The 16,189-nt window shown below is 39.5% G+C and overlaps 1 protein-coding gene across 1 annotated transcript in view; it reads right to left on the bottom strand.

Annotated features, from left to right (window-relative positions):
- The window catches only part of kiaa2012 (KIAA2012 ortholog), a 40,857-nt gene that overhangs the window by 10,294 nt on the left and 14,374 nt on the right, over window positions 1-16,189 (bottom strand). Inside the window, exons 14-27 of the mRNA XM_084422078.1 lie at window positions 12,106-12,173; window positions 11,373-11,468; window positions 10,075-10,245; window positions 8,474-8,563; window positions 8,265-8,357; window positions 7,988-8,080; window positions 7,701-7,793; window positions 6,089-6,181; window positions 5,930-5,996; window positions 5,526-5,736; window positions 4,479-4,659; window positions 4,268-4,400; window positions 3,158-3,603; window positions 37-242 (exon numbers count right to left, since the gene is read on the bottom strand). Coding sequence (XP_084278204.1) covers window positions 37-242; window positions 3,158-3,603; window positions 4,268-4,400; window positions 4,479-4,659; window positions 5,526-5,736; window positions 5,930-5,996; window positions 6,089-6,181; window positions 7,701-7,793; window positions 7,988-8,080; window positions 8,265-8,357; window positions 8,474-8,563; window positions 10,075-10,245; window positions 11,373-11,468; window positions 12,106-12,173 — 2,041 coding nt within the window. The remainder of the gene's footprint in view (window positions 1-36; window positions 243-3,157; window positions 3,604-4,267; window positions 4,401-4,478; window positions 4,660-5,525; window positions 5,737-5,929; window positions 5,997-6,088; window positions 6,182-7,700; window positions 7,794-7,987; window positions 8,081-8,264; window positions 8,358-8,473; window positions 8,564-10,074; window positions 10,246-11,372; window positions 11,469-12,105; window positions 12,174-16,189) is intronic.

A 16,189-nucleotide genomic window follows, 5' to 3' on the forward strand; every position in this document is an offset into this window, starting at 1 on the left:
GTTATTTGTTTCTAAAAAGCAGTAAACAGGTTGTACCTCGCTTCCTCTGCTCTCTTCCTCTGTTCTTCTTCCAGTTCAAGCCTCATCCTTTCTTCTGTCGCTTCTTTTTCTTGCTGTCTCTTCTTTTCCTCCTCTCTCTCCCTCCGTTTCTTCTCCACCTCCAGACGACGACGCTCTGCCTTTTCAGCCAGCGCTGCAGCTTTTTTGTCTGTTTGGTTAGTTGGCACCTCGCTGCTTTTAACCTAATAGTGAAGTCAATGGTAGGGTTATGAATAAGAGCGTACTTAAGTAACATCACACACAAACAAGAGTGCTGATATTCAGATGAACTGCAATGGGGATATTACTTATTCAATTATTCAATGAAAAAAAAAAGTTTAGTGCAAGATTTTGTGTTTCGGAGACCTTATTTCTAATTTATTTTCTGCATACGGTAATTGATTTTTACAATACATTTTAAAGACAAACTTTAAAGACCTAACTTCGAGGTTGTTAATCAATGATATTTCAGCCTTCATTATAAAAAAAAAAAAAAAAAAAAATGGTGTTCAACAGCAGAATTTCTTGTGAAAAACTACATTACCCATGATTCTGCAGAGAAATCTCCACCAATCAGAGAAAGCAAATAGTACAAGCAAATCATGTAAAAAAAAAAAAAAAAAGGATTTCCAATTACTTCTAACTCTTAGGGCCCTATTTTAACGATCTGAAACGCAAGTATCAAGCGCGAAACGCAAGTAACTTTGTGGGCGGGTCTTGGGCGCTGTTGCTATTATACCGGCGGGATAAATGACTCTTGCGCCCGACGCAAATCTAAAATGGGTTGGTCTGAAGTAGCTTCATTATTCATAGGTGTGGTTTGGGCGTAACGTGAAATAAACCAATCAGAGCGACATCTCACATTCCCTTTAAGAGCAGGCGTGCTTGTTCCATGGCGGATTGCTATTATAACGGCGGATTTGCCAGGCGCACGCCAGGAGCGGTTCACAGCCGAGGAGACCAACGCTCTCGTCACGGCCGTAAAAGACAGAGAAGTTATATTGGGGATGGGAGAAACCCACCCAAATTAGCTTCGGTTAAACAGGCGTATAATAATTTGGGTAAATGTGTAAGCTAGATTTATGCCTATTTTTTCACATCTTCATGGACACCACAATGATTTCCCTCGTGTGTTAATATTTTTCCTTGTAATAATGTATGGTTTTCTAAAAATGAGAACTGCTGCGTCTGTGTGTAGATGAGATAAGCAAAGTGTATGCGCGTTGTTCACACGCTACATTGATTATGGCCAAGCATGCGCCCTTAAAATAGCATATGAATAACATGCGCTGACTTTAGACTAGGTTTTTCCTGGTCAGTGGCGGAATTGGTTTTCTAAACCTGCAAAATAGCACCAGGGAACGTTTGCGCCGGAACACGCCTCCTCTTTGCGCTGAACCGCCCCCCGGGAGCGCAAGTTCATTTCCTAATTTACCGACGTGCGTCTGTGGAGGGAAAAGTCTGCTGTGCGTCGGGTGCAAAATAGGAATGATACATGCGTCTGTGTACAAAGTCAATTGCGCTGGGTGCAAGATAGGGTCTCTAGTGTGTATGTTTGCACTATCAACAAAAACAGTTCCAAATGAAGTAAAATCAGAGTTGCAGTTGCAACACTGTGCAACAAACAGTGGTGTTTTGTTTCTGAATGAGTCTTACAGTTAAGTGAACTATTCAATGACTATTCATTTCTGAATGAATCAGTATGCTTGAAAAAAATGGGTGAATTAAAGATTCGTTGGCTTATTTATAAAGTCAGTCACTTGTCGCCACCTACTGTAACTGCGGGCAGTCACTGTAAAATCCTCACCACTAATGCACTGACAGTCTGATATAAATGCTATCTGTGTCCGAAATCGCCCCATATGCCCTTAAACGGGGCACTATTTGAAGGGACAACCATTTGTAGTGGTGTCCAAACGTTATTGAGCGCACTCATTCAATCCCACAATGCACCGCAATAACGAGTGCACAACTGTTGTATGCTCAACGGCTAGAGAATACCCATAATGCACTGTGAGAGTCGAGCACTGAATGAATATCCCGGCGCCTGCAGCTGAATCAAATCCTCCATCCATTTTCCAAACCGCGCTGGTCCAGCGTAATATCATACAGGTATAAATTCCTTTTTAATTTGTTATCAAATTGTTTAATTAAGGTTTATATGCTAGTTTCCATGTCAGAGTTCAAGATACATCTTTTCATTACTACTGGAGCTGCCAGTTTGCTACGTTTCAAATGATTATTATTAAAGCTGCATTCAGTAACTTCGGGATTTCTTCGCTGTATTCTCGCTTTTTGCTCGCAGGTTTCTCTCTAGAGCTCCCCCCACAGCTTCGGAATAGATATTTGACAACACTGTTGTAAAAACTCGTTGGCGATTCTCAGACACCAGAGGCTAGCAGATCAACGACATCAAAGCAGATGGGATATTCTTTAAAACGTCTTCTTCATTCGGGTTCGAACAGCGTGAGGGAGCGCAATAATGACGGCATTTTAGCAGATTTCTTTTGGCCGTAAAGCAATTGTTTACATCGCGAGACCTGATATCAAGCGAGACTTCCTGACGCGGCGGCCAGTGGCCCGCCGCCCCAAAGTTGCAAGTAGGGGGGTGCGAAACGACCACCATTCAACCCAAAATAAGTAATATAACCATTTCAATGACTCCGAAGCTGTTCAGTTAAGGTAAAAAAAGTTACTTAGTTCACATTTAAACAGCAAGCACAAACTATACAAAGTTGGCAGCCCTTCCGGCGCACTCAGTGTCCGAATTCACTCACTCATTTTCATCAACTCCTTCAAGCAGACTATATTAGTGGAGTAATGTAGGTAATAGTGAATGAGGGTATGGGGGCGATTTCGAACACAGCACATGCGTATATCAGGGCTAGCCAACCCTGCTCCTGGAGGGCTACCATCCCGCAGAGTTTATCTCCAACTGTAATCAGACACACCCGAACCACCTAATTAAAGTGCTTAGGATTACTTGAAAACAACAGCCAATTGTGTCTGAGCAGGGTTGGAACTGAAGTCTGCAGGAAGGTAGCCCTCCAGGAGCAGGGTTGGCTACCCCTGGTATAGATTCAAACAAATGTCTAGCTGTTGAATGAGAAATACTCACATCATTGCCTGTCTCAGATTTGGTGGGGTCTGAGGCAGGAGGGTGTACTGACTGAGGAGGCAGGTGGATGAGAGACAGGGTTGCTGGGCTGCACGGGCCGCATTGGGCTGCCACCCCCATTGAGCTGGTTCTGGTGGAGTTCTGTGAGAGTCTGTGAATGCTGGCATCTGAACGTGCTGCAACGAGTGAGTTCTGCGATCTTTGAGTGCTGTAAACTGATCTGGGAGAGTCTTCATGTGCTTCATGTGTGTCTGTACTCTCTGAGTCTGTATCAGCATCCATGTCGTCTCCAGAGTCAATATAGGTTTGTTCTTCTGTGCTCTCAGTGTTTTGTTGTTGGTCATCCGCTGTGTCGTGAGTTGTCACCTCTCTCTGAAGGGTCATCTGTCTCTCAGGCTCATCCACTGGATCTGTCATCCACTCAGCTTCCTGTGGCCGAGGTTTTCCTAAAACAAATGCATTGAATATATATTTTCTTTCACATGTTCTTAATTTATGTTCTTAGTTTATGAATTTATGAATTGCTGTCCTAATGAGTTGCCTCAAATAAATATAAATATACACTACTGTTCAAAAGTTTGGGGTCTGTAAAATGTTTTTGAAAGAAGTCTCTTTTTTAAATCAGAAATACCGGTACAGTAAAAAAAAAAAAAGGTAAAATTGTGAAATGGTATTAATTGTATTATATCTATATATATTCTATTTTAATATATTAAAAATATATATTTCTGTGATGGTAAGGCTGATTTTTCAGCATCATTACTCCAGTCTTCAGTGTCACATGATCCTTCAGAAATCATTCTAATATGCTGATTTGGTGCTCTAACATTTATTATTATTATCAATGTTATCAATTATCCATATTTTTCATCTTTGATGGATGGAAAGCTCAAAAGAACAACATCTATTTGAAATAGATTTTATAAATTGTATAACATGATAAAAAACTGTCGTCAGTTTTAACTAACTGAACGCATCCTTGCTGAATCAATTATTAGTTTATTTGAAAAAAGAAAAGTACTTACATATAACAGTGTACATAAAATCTGTTTACCGCAAAACTTCATGATGCCTTTAAATTCTGCCTACCTTATTTCAACATAAACTCACCAACAACAAATGCTGGTTGATCCTTTTTCTTCTTCTTTTTAACTTGAACAATTGAGTTCTGGGCTTTCTCAGGCTTTTCCTTCTCTTCTTCTTCTGCCACTTCCATTTTCTGTTTTTCCGTTTTCTTTTTCTTCTGCAGATTGAGAGCATACTATAACAATTATAATGTGTATAAAATAAATAAGAACATTTGGACTAGTACGTAACTCACTTTCTTTGAGGTAGAAGTGGGATCGTCGGGGACGCTGGTATTCTGGGTCTCAATGTCTTTATGAATTTGAACGGTCTTCCCCTTTGATGTTTGCTTATTAAGCTTTTTATTTTTCTTTACTTTCTCCACCAGTGTGTGTTGTGAATCTTCTCTTCCACCTGCGTTCTTTGAATGACCCGTGCTGTCAAAAATAACAACAAAGGATATCAAATATTAATGGGAATCAACTGGAGCACAGTGTCGGAAGTCTGGTGTTGGGGTTAAGATATAGCCCAGATGGAGTGAGGTAGGGGAGTGAGAGAGATTTACTGATAAGAGCTCAGATGTGAAGCGATACCCTAATCTCCTCTCGGCTTTCTCACCGCTCACAGGGCCTGAGAAGGGTTCGGGCTGAAATCTGAGCTGCAATCAAAGAGCGCCGGAGACTGGGACGGATGGAGTGACGAGAGAGGAATGCAAACAGTGATTAGACAGGATATTAATGAGTCCCAAAAACCTTGGAGCCAGGCTGTTTGACCTCTGTCTGACCTCTGACTCGAAGTCGCAACCTGCTTTGTGTGTGCCCAAAACATGACGGGAATGCAAGCAGGCTGATGATTGAAGAGGTAAAAACTGATGAAGCGGCGGAAAGCGAGAGGGAGGCGTTCAGGGAAATTAAAAGGACGTTTAGGGGATTGATTGTCCATTAATTAGATAAAGCACTGGGTCGTATTTATTTTTTATAAAACTCTCTAACCCTCTCTGATAAACTATAATTATAAACTATAACTGCCACTTAACCAAAACAGTATTTTGTTACTGTTTCACTCTGACCGGGTCATAATTTAGCACAATAATATAAACATTTGCAACATAATTCAGTCCCTTATGCATCATTTATTTGGATAGATGGGTTACATTTGCACATTATTCAGGGAATTTATTGTCATTTGGCTTTCCGAATTCAAATACACAAGCATGGCAATCATGCTTACCGGTGCTGCACATCAGTACAGAATTTATGAACACAAACACAAGAGCACAACATGACATGTGATTGAGACTCACTCTGCTTCCATTGGTAATCCTGTCTGGATTTCTGTCTGTCCTTCAGGAGACAGAGACTCCGGTGAATGTGCTCTGGGAGTGAAATGTGTTGATTTTGGGATGATAGCAGGCGCATCACCTTTGGTCTTCCTTGACCCCCGTGTCACCCCTGTTTCCGGCTGTAAAGTTGCCTTTACTTTTCGTTTTTTTGAGACCCCAGTGGCCTCCTCTCCTGTGGGCAGAGTACTAACTATTTACTTTTTGTGAATATACAGAGAAGTTTGGGGAAGAAACAGTAAATGCAAGAATGGTTCTTGCTCTATTCTTTTAGATGGTAAACAGAGTCTACTCAGACTGCAGAGCTTAGATACCAGATCAGCACCATTGCTCTTTATGTTTCTGTGTTGAGCTGTAACTCAGGTTACCGGTTTTGTTGAACTGCTGAGATGTGGAGCTGCTCATTTCCTCTAATCTCTCCTCAGGTAAATAGACCTTGAGAGAGACAGGATAAGACTCAGTCAGATTAAACCAGGCGTTAATGGATAACTTATAATTGCATACTATTATACGAGTGGAAGAATTACCTGTGCATCCTGAATTATTTCACCGTCAGAGCTGAAACAATCCTCGATCTTCTTGGCGTTAATCTGCTTTGCACGTGATTTGACCTTAATTACCTACAGAAAACATTATCGCTCTTACATACCGTTTGTAAAATATTTTGTAAATTTTTTAAATAAATGAATTCGGTAACACTTTAGTTTAGGGTCCAATTCTCACTATTAACTAGTTTCTTGTTAGCATGCAAATTACTAGGATTTTGGCTGTTTATTAGCACATAGTAATGCCTTATTCTGCATGAGCATATTCTACATCCCTTAATCCTACTCAATAACTAAACTTAACAACTACCTTACTAACTATTAATAAGAAGTAATTAAGAGTTAATTGAGGCAAAAGTTATAGTTAATAACTATCAACTAAAGTGTTGACCGTTCATTTCTTATATTCAGCAAGGATCCATTAAATTGATCAAAAGTGACACTATAAAAATAAGATTGATTACTTTCTATTCATCAAAGAATCCTAAAAAAAAGTATCGCTGTTTTACAAAAGATATGAAGCATCACAACTGTTTTCAATATTGAGTAATGATGCTGAAAATTCAGCTTCACTGGAATAAATTACATTTTAAAATGAATTCAAATAGAAAACAGTTATTTTAAATTGTAATAATATATCACAACATTAAAAAAAATTTACTGTGTTTTTGATCAAATAAATGATACAAATTTCACCGACCCCAAACTTTTGAATGGTATTGTATTTCATTGTGATTTCTTCTAAATCAGTTATCCTGAAACTCTAGTTCAAGTGTTGCATGGTAGCAATATGGTTAAGGCTTCATAGAATATTATGATGTTAAAGGAACACTCCACCGTTTTTTGAAATAGGGCTTATTCACTTTCTTTCCTACATTTAGATAGGTGGGCAAATGCATTTTTGTCTCAGTGCATTCGTTGTTTTAGTTTGACAGGGTCGGCTCTAGCTTAGCTTAGCATAATGAATGGAATCCTTTGTTGCCAGCTAGCATGTCCTGAGTAAAAGTGATATAAAAAATTATAAAAACCCACCTAATTACTTCTTGTGGCCTGCGTATTCACAACAAGTACAAATAGTGATGCAGATTAACACTAGGCGATTTCCTAGGCAGATATTGAGTTATATATTAAGGACTATATTAAGGGGAAGCACAGGCGAAGCACTGCTACTTGGGCGTGATATCTCTGCGCCCAAGTAGCAGTGCTTCGCCTGTGCTTCCCCCTGATATAGTCCCATGTCAATATCTGCATAGGAAATCGCCTAGTGTTAATCTGCATCACTATTTGTACTTGTTGTGAATACGCAGGCCACAAGAAGTAATTAGGTGTTTTTTTTGTTTTTTTTTATCACTTTTACCCAGGACATGCTAGCTGGCAACAAAGGATTCCATTCATTATGCTAAGCTAAGATAGCGCCGACCCTGTCAAACTAAAACAATGCATGCACTGAGACAAAAATGCATTTGCCCACCTATCTAAATGTAGGAAAGAAGGTGAATAAGCCCTATTTCAAAAAACAGTGGAGTGTTCCTTTAAGTTAATCAGTTGTATAATAGTGTGCCACATGATATATAGGTGAGACAGAAAGATTCACCTCTGTCTCCTGGATTATTTCACTGTCAGCGTCTAAACAATCCTTCTTTCTCTTGGCATTGCTCTGCTTTGCACGGGATCTGACCTTAAACACCTACAGAAAACAGCATCTCATATATTTTGAGTTTGTTATTTCCAGCTAAATCTGTAACTCTTAGGTCCGCTGGTCTGAAGATAGTTTAGGCTTCACGGATTATTAAGACTTCCTGGCTGCAGAGATTGAAGGTGACCAATCTCATAATACCATGCTAAACAAGAACAGGTGGAAGAGGAAAGAGGAAGACTCACTTTTTCCTCCTGAATTATTTCTTTGGCAGCGTCTAAACGATCATCCTTCCTCTTGGCATTACTCTGCTTTGCACGTGATCTGACCTTAAACACCTACAGAAAACAGCACTTTACTTGTTTTGAGTTTGTTATTTCCACTTAATTCTGTAGCTTTCAGGTCAACTCTAAAGATGGTTTAAGCTTCACGATTATTTAGACTCTCTAGCTGCAGACGTTGAAGGTGACAAATCTCATAACAGCATTCTAAACACAATGCAGGTAAAAGAGGAAGACTCACTTTTTCCTCCTGAATAATTTCACTGTCGGCGTCTAAACAATTCTCCTTCCTCTTGGCATTACTCTGCTTTGCACGTGATCTGGCCTTAAACACCTTCAGAAAACAGCATCTCTCATATTTTATTGTGATTTCCACAAAACCAGTTGGAAACTTTAGGTGAACTCTTGGTTGTAACAAATCCCATAGTGTGCTAAAAGAGGAAGACTCACCTGTTCTTGAATTATCTGACAGTCGGAGCCTAAATCATCCTGATCATCTTCTGCATTATTCTGTCGTGTGTGCGCTTTCCTCCTAAATACCTACAGAAAAATTCACATGTGTGATCACCTGTTTTCATTCGTTGCAGCCCCTCTCTTTCCAGTCTGTCTGTAATGCTCTGTTTTCTCTGAAAAGCACAATGTGCTCTGATTGGTTGGCTGGACAAGTGTGTTATGATTGGTCAACTGCATTAAAGGGATACTTCAGGATTTAGCATTAAGCTTTGTATTAGTAGAAAACCTGTAGTATTTTCGAATTACCATGCTTTCCACCCTCATATCCCCCTGAGAGGAGAGATTTATGTATTTTTTGTCTGGAAAAAATCCTCTGATGACGCAAAAATCGCCATTTTGCGTCATCGGAGGATTTTCTGGCCAGAGGCTAAAGACTACAGCCAGTAGATGGCGTTGTTCCGCATGTTTTCAGCCCGCCCATAGAGGGTGGGATGGGATCACTCACAGAATGTACACACAGTCAGCCGTCTTTCTTTGGAAGCTAAGCTAGCAGGCTCTTGTTCTGTGGAGAAAGCTGAATAGTAGGAGAAAGCTGAGTAAGTATGGGTAACCATCCTCCTTTTCCCGGACATGTCCGGCGGGCGAGGATCGTTCAAAATGTCCGGGATTCGGCTTTTGCTTTCTGCGGTCGCCATTCATTGTTTACATGCACACCTCATGTTTCAATCTAACTGAATTCATTCCGATAGGTGAATCTGAATGTAGTGTTTACATGAACGCTAAACAAGTGATCGGTTGATGTGCGTTTTAACATTGCTAAGAAAATTCCCGCACCTCCGTTGCGAGAACGGCGCGTCTCAGTAATGACGCCACCGGCCTCGCGCTGTTCTCCCGCGGCCGTCAGCCTCGTCCTGCTCGCCACAGTAAACATAATGAATGGCGACTGTAGAACGCAAAAGCCGAATCCCGGACATTTTGGGCGATCCCGAAATCCCAGGCAGACTCATCACAGAGACTCACTGGTAGCCTAACCTTGTTTTCAACTGCGCTGTCTTACCGGTAGGCGTGGCCTCCTAGGGCAGCGAAGCAAGTGCATTCTGGGAGTTGTTGTCTTTCATCCACATAAGCCAAAAATACATTTTCTGGCTTTTCTCAGTCTAGAAAGCTCCAAATTAAGAAATTTCTTCACATTTCTTCTACATAAATGACCTATTTTAAATACACATTCATCTTCCCAGAGGTGAAGTATCCCTTTAAGTGTGTTTCAGAAATGTCACGGTCCTTATCATAATCACGAGTTTCAACACCAGGCCTCGCCCCTTTATTTTGCATTTGCCATGGGCAGGGATTTTTAAAATGAGGAATACTCTGACGTGTCCGTTCCTGGAAGAAAACTCAAGACTACAATGGAGGCGTTTCAGGGAGTTCAGAAACAGTGTGCACTGATATAGAGAATAACTCCCTTTGGAGGGATTTTGTGCTCTGTGACTTTGCAGAGTTTTTGACTTTTTTCATGCTGAAACAGCAACATTACACACTAAAGAAAGTTGAAAATGTAAAAAAAATTGAGAAAGTCATACAGATTTGGAAGGACTCACCTGTACATTATTAACAAGTTTATTGTCAGAGCCTAAACAATTTTCCTCATTCTCATACACCTCTTCTTCTTCTTCTTCTTCTTCTTCCTCCGGTTCTTCTTCTTCTTCCTGTTCCTCCTCCTCCTCTTCCTCCTCTGCATTAGTCTCTGCGTGTGTTTGGACCTTAAAAACCTACAGAAAGCAGCATCTCACCTTTTATTGTGATTTTTTATAAAAACATGATCCTGTAATTCCCCGGAGGCCAACATCGATTTAAAGGGATCATATAATGATACATGCACTTTTACAAGTTGATTGTACTGAAATGTGTGTTGGCAGTGCCTGTACACAACCATCATAAAATGATAAAAATCCATCCAGTGTTTTTTTTTTATCTTCTTATATGTTTTCCCCCACCTCAAATCAAGCCGTTCGATTTTGTGACGTCTCACGATTGTTGATTGACAGCAGCGTTTCAACACAGACCCGCCCTCGCTCGTGAGCGAGCTGTCAATCATAGTCCGCGTGGACCGGCGCGGTCATTGTTGATACGCTGGAGCACTGTCTATGAGCAGAATGGCGTCTAAGCGATTGTGGTGTTCTGTTCTTGGGTGTAATAACGAACACAGCAGTCATTTTGATGTTCCTAAATCCGAACCACTGAAGACGCAGTGCCTGAGTTTTGTTTTCGAAGAGAATATTCCCCACGATCAACGTCAATGCTTTCATGTTTGCGCGAATCATTTCACACACCAGACTGCTTTACAAACGAGGTCAATATAAAGCTGGTTTTGCTAAGAAGCTGCTCCTGAAAAAAGAATCGGTACCAACTATTCGTGTTCCTGCTGCACCTCCAGAAGAAGAAGTGAGTGTAACGTTTTATTAACCTTTATATTAATATTTATATTAATCTTTGCAAATCGCTTGCTGCACGCTTCACGGCTGTTTACACTCAGGGTACATTACGGCATGTTTTCTATGTACGACGTTCTCAATATAATTTCATAATCCCACGTTTATAATGAACAACGCGTTATGGTTATTGTGTTATTGTGTTACGGTGTACGCACAGAACAGAGGGGCGGGGTGAGCAAAGCTCATTATCATTTAAAGACACATGCACTTAAATGGCGTGCTGAAAACAGAGCTGTTTTTGACCAGGTAAAATGAGTGTTTTCTTACAATACTAATGAGAATTTTTAAATAAAGTATATTACAAACTTTTAATTTAGACCCTAAAGAATCATATTAGCTTGTACAAAAATGGCATTATATGACCCCTTTAATATTCAGCTGTATACAGGTGTAAAAAGACTCACCTGTGTATTCTGGAATGTTTCATTGTAGGGACCTAAAAGATGCTGCTGCTTCTTCTTAGCATTAGTTTTCTCTGCAAGTTGACTGACCTTAAAAGCCTATAAAAAAAACACCACACAAATATGTTGTAATTTTCACAAAAACAATTACCCTGGACAATTCAGGAGGACTCATAGATCATCAAGGCTTTCTGGCCGAAGAAGTTGCAGTTATGATCAAAAACCTAAAGAAAATGTCTGATTAGTTTACTGTGCAAAGTTCTTGTGTTTTTGCCATTGCTCTGCACAATGCTAAGGATCACGCAGGATGGAAACCCTCTCTGGTGCCAAAAAAGCACTTAGCAATGTCCTTGAATTATCAAAAAAGACAAAATCAATGAAACAACAGATTGCGCCATACATGTTGCTTGATTTAACAACAACTACTGGTCAACACATGCTGTGCTCCACACTGAAGTATAATAAAAATATTAATTCATAAGAAAAGCATGCTGACTTTGTCTGCGTAATGGAAATGTCATTAATTTGGGAACAGAACTGGCTTTGATTCAAAGAGATTAATCTGACTTTGCTATATTGAGGTGGAGTGCAGTGAACTGTAGTTCATGGTTAATTCCTTCTCTCTCACTGTGAAATATTTCATACTATATTATAAAAGTGTCTCTCTGACTCTCAGCAGATATAGTGAGATGTTTTGTGATCCAGGCAGGATGGAAAGGTTTGCTTGAGGTCATACCTTATGACTAGAGTCAAGCTGTTCCATGTTAGAAGTAGTTTCTTCAGATGTACTAGTGGCGACTTCCTCTGCAAACAGAGATAGTATGTTTCTGCATTACTTTTTAAAGGAGTTAAAGGTAACACTTTAGTTTAGGGTCCAATTCTCACTATTAACTAGTTTCTTATTAGCATGAATATTACTAGGATATTGGCTGTTTATTAGTACTTATGCACATAGTAATGCCTTATTCTGCCTGAGTATATTCCCCATCCCGTAATCCTACCCAATAACTAAACTTAACAACTACCTTACTAACTATTAATAAGCAGTAATTAGGAGTTTATTGAGGCAAAAGTCATAGGCTAGGTAATAGTGAAAACTGGACCCTAATCTAAAGTGTGACCAAAAAATGAATACCTTTATTTAGTCAGGAAGGATGCATTCATTTAATGAAAATTTACAGTAAAGATTCATAATTTTACAAACTATTTCTATTTCTATTTCAAATAAATTATGTTCTTTTGAACTTTCTGTTCATCAAAGAATGCTGAAAAACATCATGTTTTCCACAAAAATGTTAAGCAGCACAACTGTTTTCAACATTGATAATAATAAGAAATGTTTCTTGAGAAGCAAATCAGCATATTTGAATGATTTCTGAAGGATCATGTGACACTGATATTTATGATTATAATTGTAATCATATTTTACAATAACGCTGTTTTTGAGCATTAGAGACAAAAACATTTCGAAAAAAATCTTACAGACAGTAGTGCATTCTAAGTGACTCAAGAATCATTTTTGTGGCTCTAGATGCAATAAGAAAGATAGCCTGTGTTCAGTAAAGTGGAAGTCATTCTGCATCCTGGGAGGTTTAGAAATCGTAATTGCTATGTAATATGCGGTCAAGTGATTTTCTTTGGAATGAAATGGACTCACTATTTGACTTCTTTTTTGTGCTAATTCAACAAAATAAAAAGATGAAGAGTAAACATTGCACATTAGGTATTTAACTGATACTTTGTCTGTAATTTGTCTTTTATCGTATCAGTTGAAATAAACCAACTAAATGAATCTCAATCAACTGTAAACAAGATGGCAAAATAAATTGTACCGTCAACATTCAATCATAGATTGTTATGATCAATACCAGTTTTCTTTTGCCACAAATCTTGACACACACCTTGGAAAGTCAGGTCTGGTAAATCTCCCACTGGTAATTATGACTTCATGGTTGCGCTCAGCTTGTAAATACAATCATTCTGACATGACATGAATGCACTGAGTTGTCGCAAGACCAAAGTTTAGTATGCTTGCGTCGCCTCTAATCACGTGGATGAACCTCATGGAAAAGTGCTGCATTCCACCAGGGGGCACAACTAACTTGATGGCCTGTCCCAAACATGATCGCTCACAAAAACCTCAACAGCACATGACAGCACTTCAGCTTGCCATGCTAAATGTATTTATAATAGTATGTTTATATGTCTAGTCATTTCTCAGTCAAATCTTTTTGTCTGAGAAAATAGTTCTGAGGTTACTGTGCGGTTTGATTTAGGTTGTAGAATAGCAACCGCAGCTTCTCAGTTTGCTACTTGTTCAATGTATTTTGCTGGCACGGATATTCTCGCACAAACTTTTGAACGCCAGATTTCTGTCTTCTGCATTTAACCATGAGACAGCGAGCATGTTCAGTGTCCTGCTGTAGGATCTGCAGTATTTTCTTTGTGCCTCTCTCTGGATCACAGCCTGTGTACCCGCCACCGGCCTATAGTCAGGACACAGAGCGGCCAGTTATTTTGCACCCCTGCACCGGTCACTGATGGTTTATTTTTCAGCAAGTCTGTCTGCTTTAATGGGTTCCAGCGCTGCTTTGATGTCAATGAGGCAAAGAAACGGGTGTGTGGAGGAGATAGACAGTACGAGGGAGGGAGTTTAACTGAAGGGGGATGGAAAGAGCCTCACATGTTCGCCTGTAAGGCAGTGTGAATGCAGCAGCGACCCCATCCTCAGGAGAGAAGGGCTGCATTTGGTTCCACATGTGGGACCTCTGCTCTGTCTCTCCACACCCCACTCACCTTCCTCGCCCTCTGATCTAACCCACCCAGCCACTGCAATTATTCATCAGGCATGACACAATTCCTGCCAAAAAGCAACAGGAATGCTCTTCTGCTTGTTTTCTCGTCTCACTGGTCACTAGATTTGTGTTACTTGTTTTTACATATAAAATATAATATAAAACATTATTTCTGTCATGACAGCTCTCTGAGAGATTGGCATGGTAATTGATATGGCAAAGTTAATGTATTTGGTCTTGGCAGAATAGATCTGCTATCCAGGTGGAGCTGGGGAAGGTGGAGGGTTTCTGAAGAGCGCTGTAGACCGACTGCTAACTGCAAACCATGCCAAGTATTTGAATGTTGAGCAGCAAGCTCATTGGCTGCTGATGCCACAGCAACCAATCAGCTGCATTATGTAGATAACAATGTGATTGCTAACAAATAAGGACCAATCAGCCTGCGCCATCTAGAATTTCATAACAGAACTTTGTATATGTCAATTGTTAGTTACCTCACTATTATTACTAGCAGTTGAAGTCAGCATTAAATCAAAATGGACAATTCTTATTTTTTTTATGGAATGTTGCAGTATTTATTATAAGTGACTTATCCATGCACATCATTATTTATTTATTTTAATGCATGTGCCCTCGTAATCTTTAATCAAAATAACTTCCCCTCTCTCTTGCAGTGACTTCTCTTTTCTGATGACGTGTTTACTGGCGAGAGGGCGGGATCAACCTGTCACTCACATGACATCACAGCAACAGCAAACAACAATGATCCAATCAATTCCCAATGGACAAAATCAAGTCCCTCCCTACATTTTGTCTTGTTGGAGAAGCCGTTTAACTCGGAAAGATGTCCCTATAGGGAAGAAAAGACTATCGTGACTTCCATTTCACTTATCCGTTAGTAAATATGAGATTGTCTACTAAACTGTTTGGATTAATGTAGCTCATTATTTTGATCTCTCAATTATTATTTTTTTCACAAAAGACTTCTTTAGAAATCCTAGTCAGCGGAAGTCTAGAGGGACTACAATGTTTTTACTATATCAACAGAATGTTATTTGCGATATCAGCCTTGGGTCAAAATAAATAAATGTTTCTATAAATGTGTTACAAATGAAAATATTATTCTACAAATGAAAACATACACTTAATTAATAAGCTTCAGGGGAGCATTGCTGCCTCTTGTTTTCACATTTCTTCCTTCCCTTCTGCTGGTCCATCTGTAATGAACGCCACCCGTCTCCAGCATTCCAGACACCCCAGAATGCTATGTGGCACCTCTGAACACTCCTTACTATTTTCAGCAACCAACTTGTTAGCACATTGTCAATGTCCAGACAGACAAGCATAAAACATCCCAGAATAAGCACAAGGACACACGTATTGGCATTTGGTTTTAGGTTAACGTAAAGAGCTGTCTGCAGCACTAATGTTAATGGATGAATAGCCTGCTGTAACACACATCTGACTGTTTTGTAGCTAAAACTTAGCTTTTGATTGAAATATATCAGTAGGGGATTTACTAGAACTTGAAGAAAAATAAAGGTCACACTTTATTTAAGATGTTTTTAACTACCATGTAACGTTACTTACATAAAAAAATGTGTAGAGTAAATTGTGTTCATGTTGTATTGCAAGACACTTTTGCTGCTGTTGAGGTGGGATACGGCCGGGTAAGATCAGGGACAGGTTTTGTGGCATGGGAAGGGAAGGGTCAACTGTAGTTATAGATGTAATTACAGAAATCGATTACTGATCTAAATACATAATTATAAGTACAATGTAAAAACATGTATGTACGCAATAAGTGCATTGCACTACATGATTAATTTAAACGTTGATACTAGTAGTTCAAGAACTAATAACAAAATAGTACTCTCACAGTACCATAGTACAATGATAGTATCAGATAATTATGCTGCCTTGGTTTTTGGATATATATCATGGTATGGGGATGTTGCCCTCGTGATGATAGCCATTTGCTCCAACAGTCTTTATTTAGAAAGTGTGGATGGAGGAGGGGGTTTG

The sequence above is a fragment of the Rutilus rutilus genome (genome assembly GCF_951802725.1).
Source record: "Rutilus rutilus genome assembly, chromosome: 10".
Lineage (NCBI taxonomy): Eukaryota > Metazoa > Chordata > Actinopteri > Cypriniformes > Leuciscidae > Rutilus > Rutilus rutilus.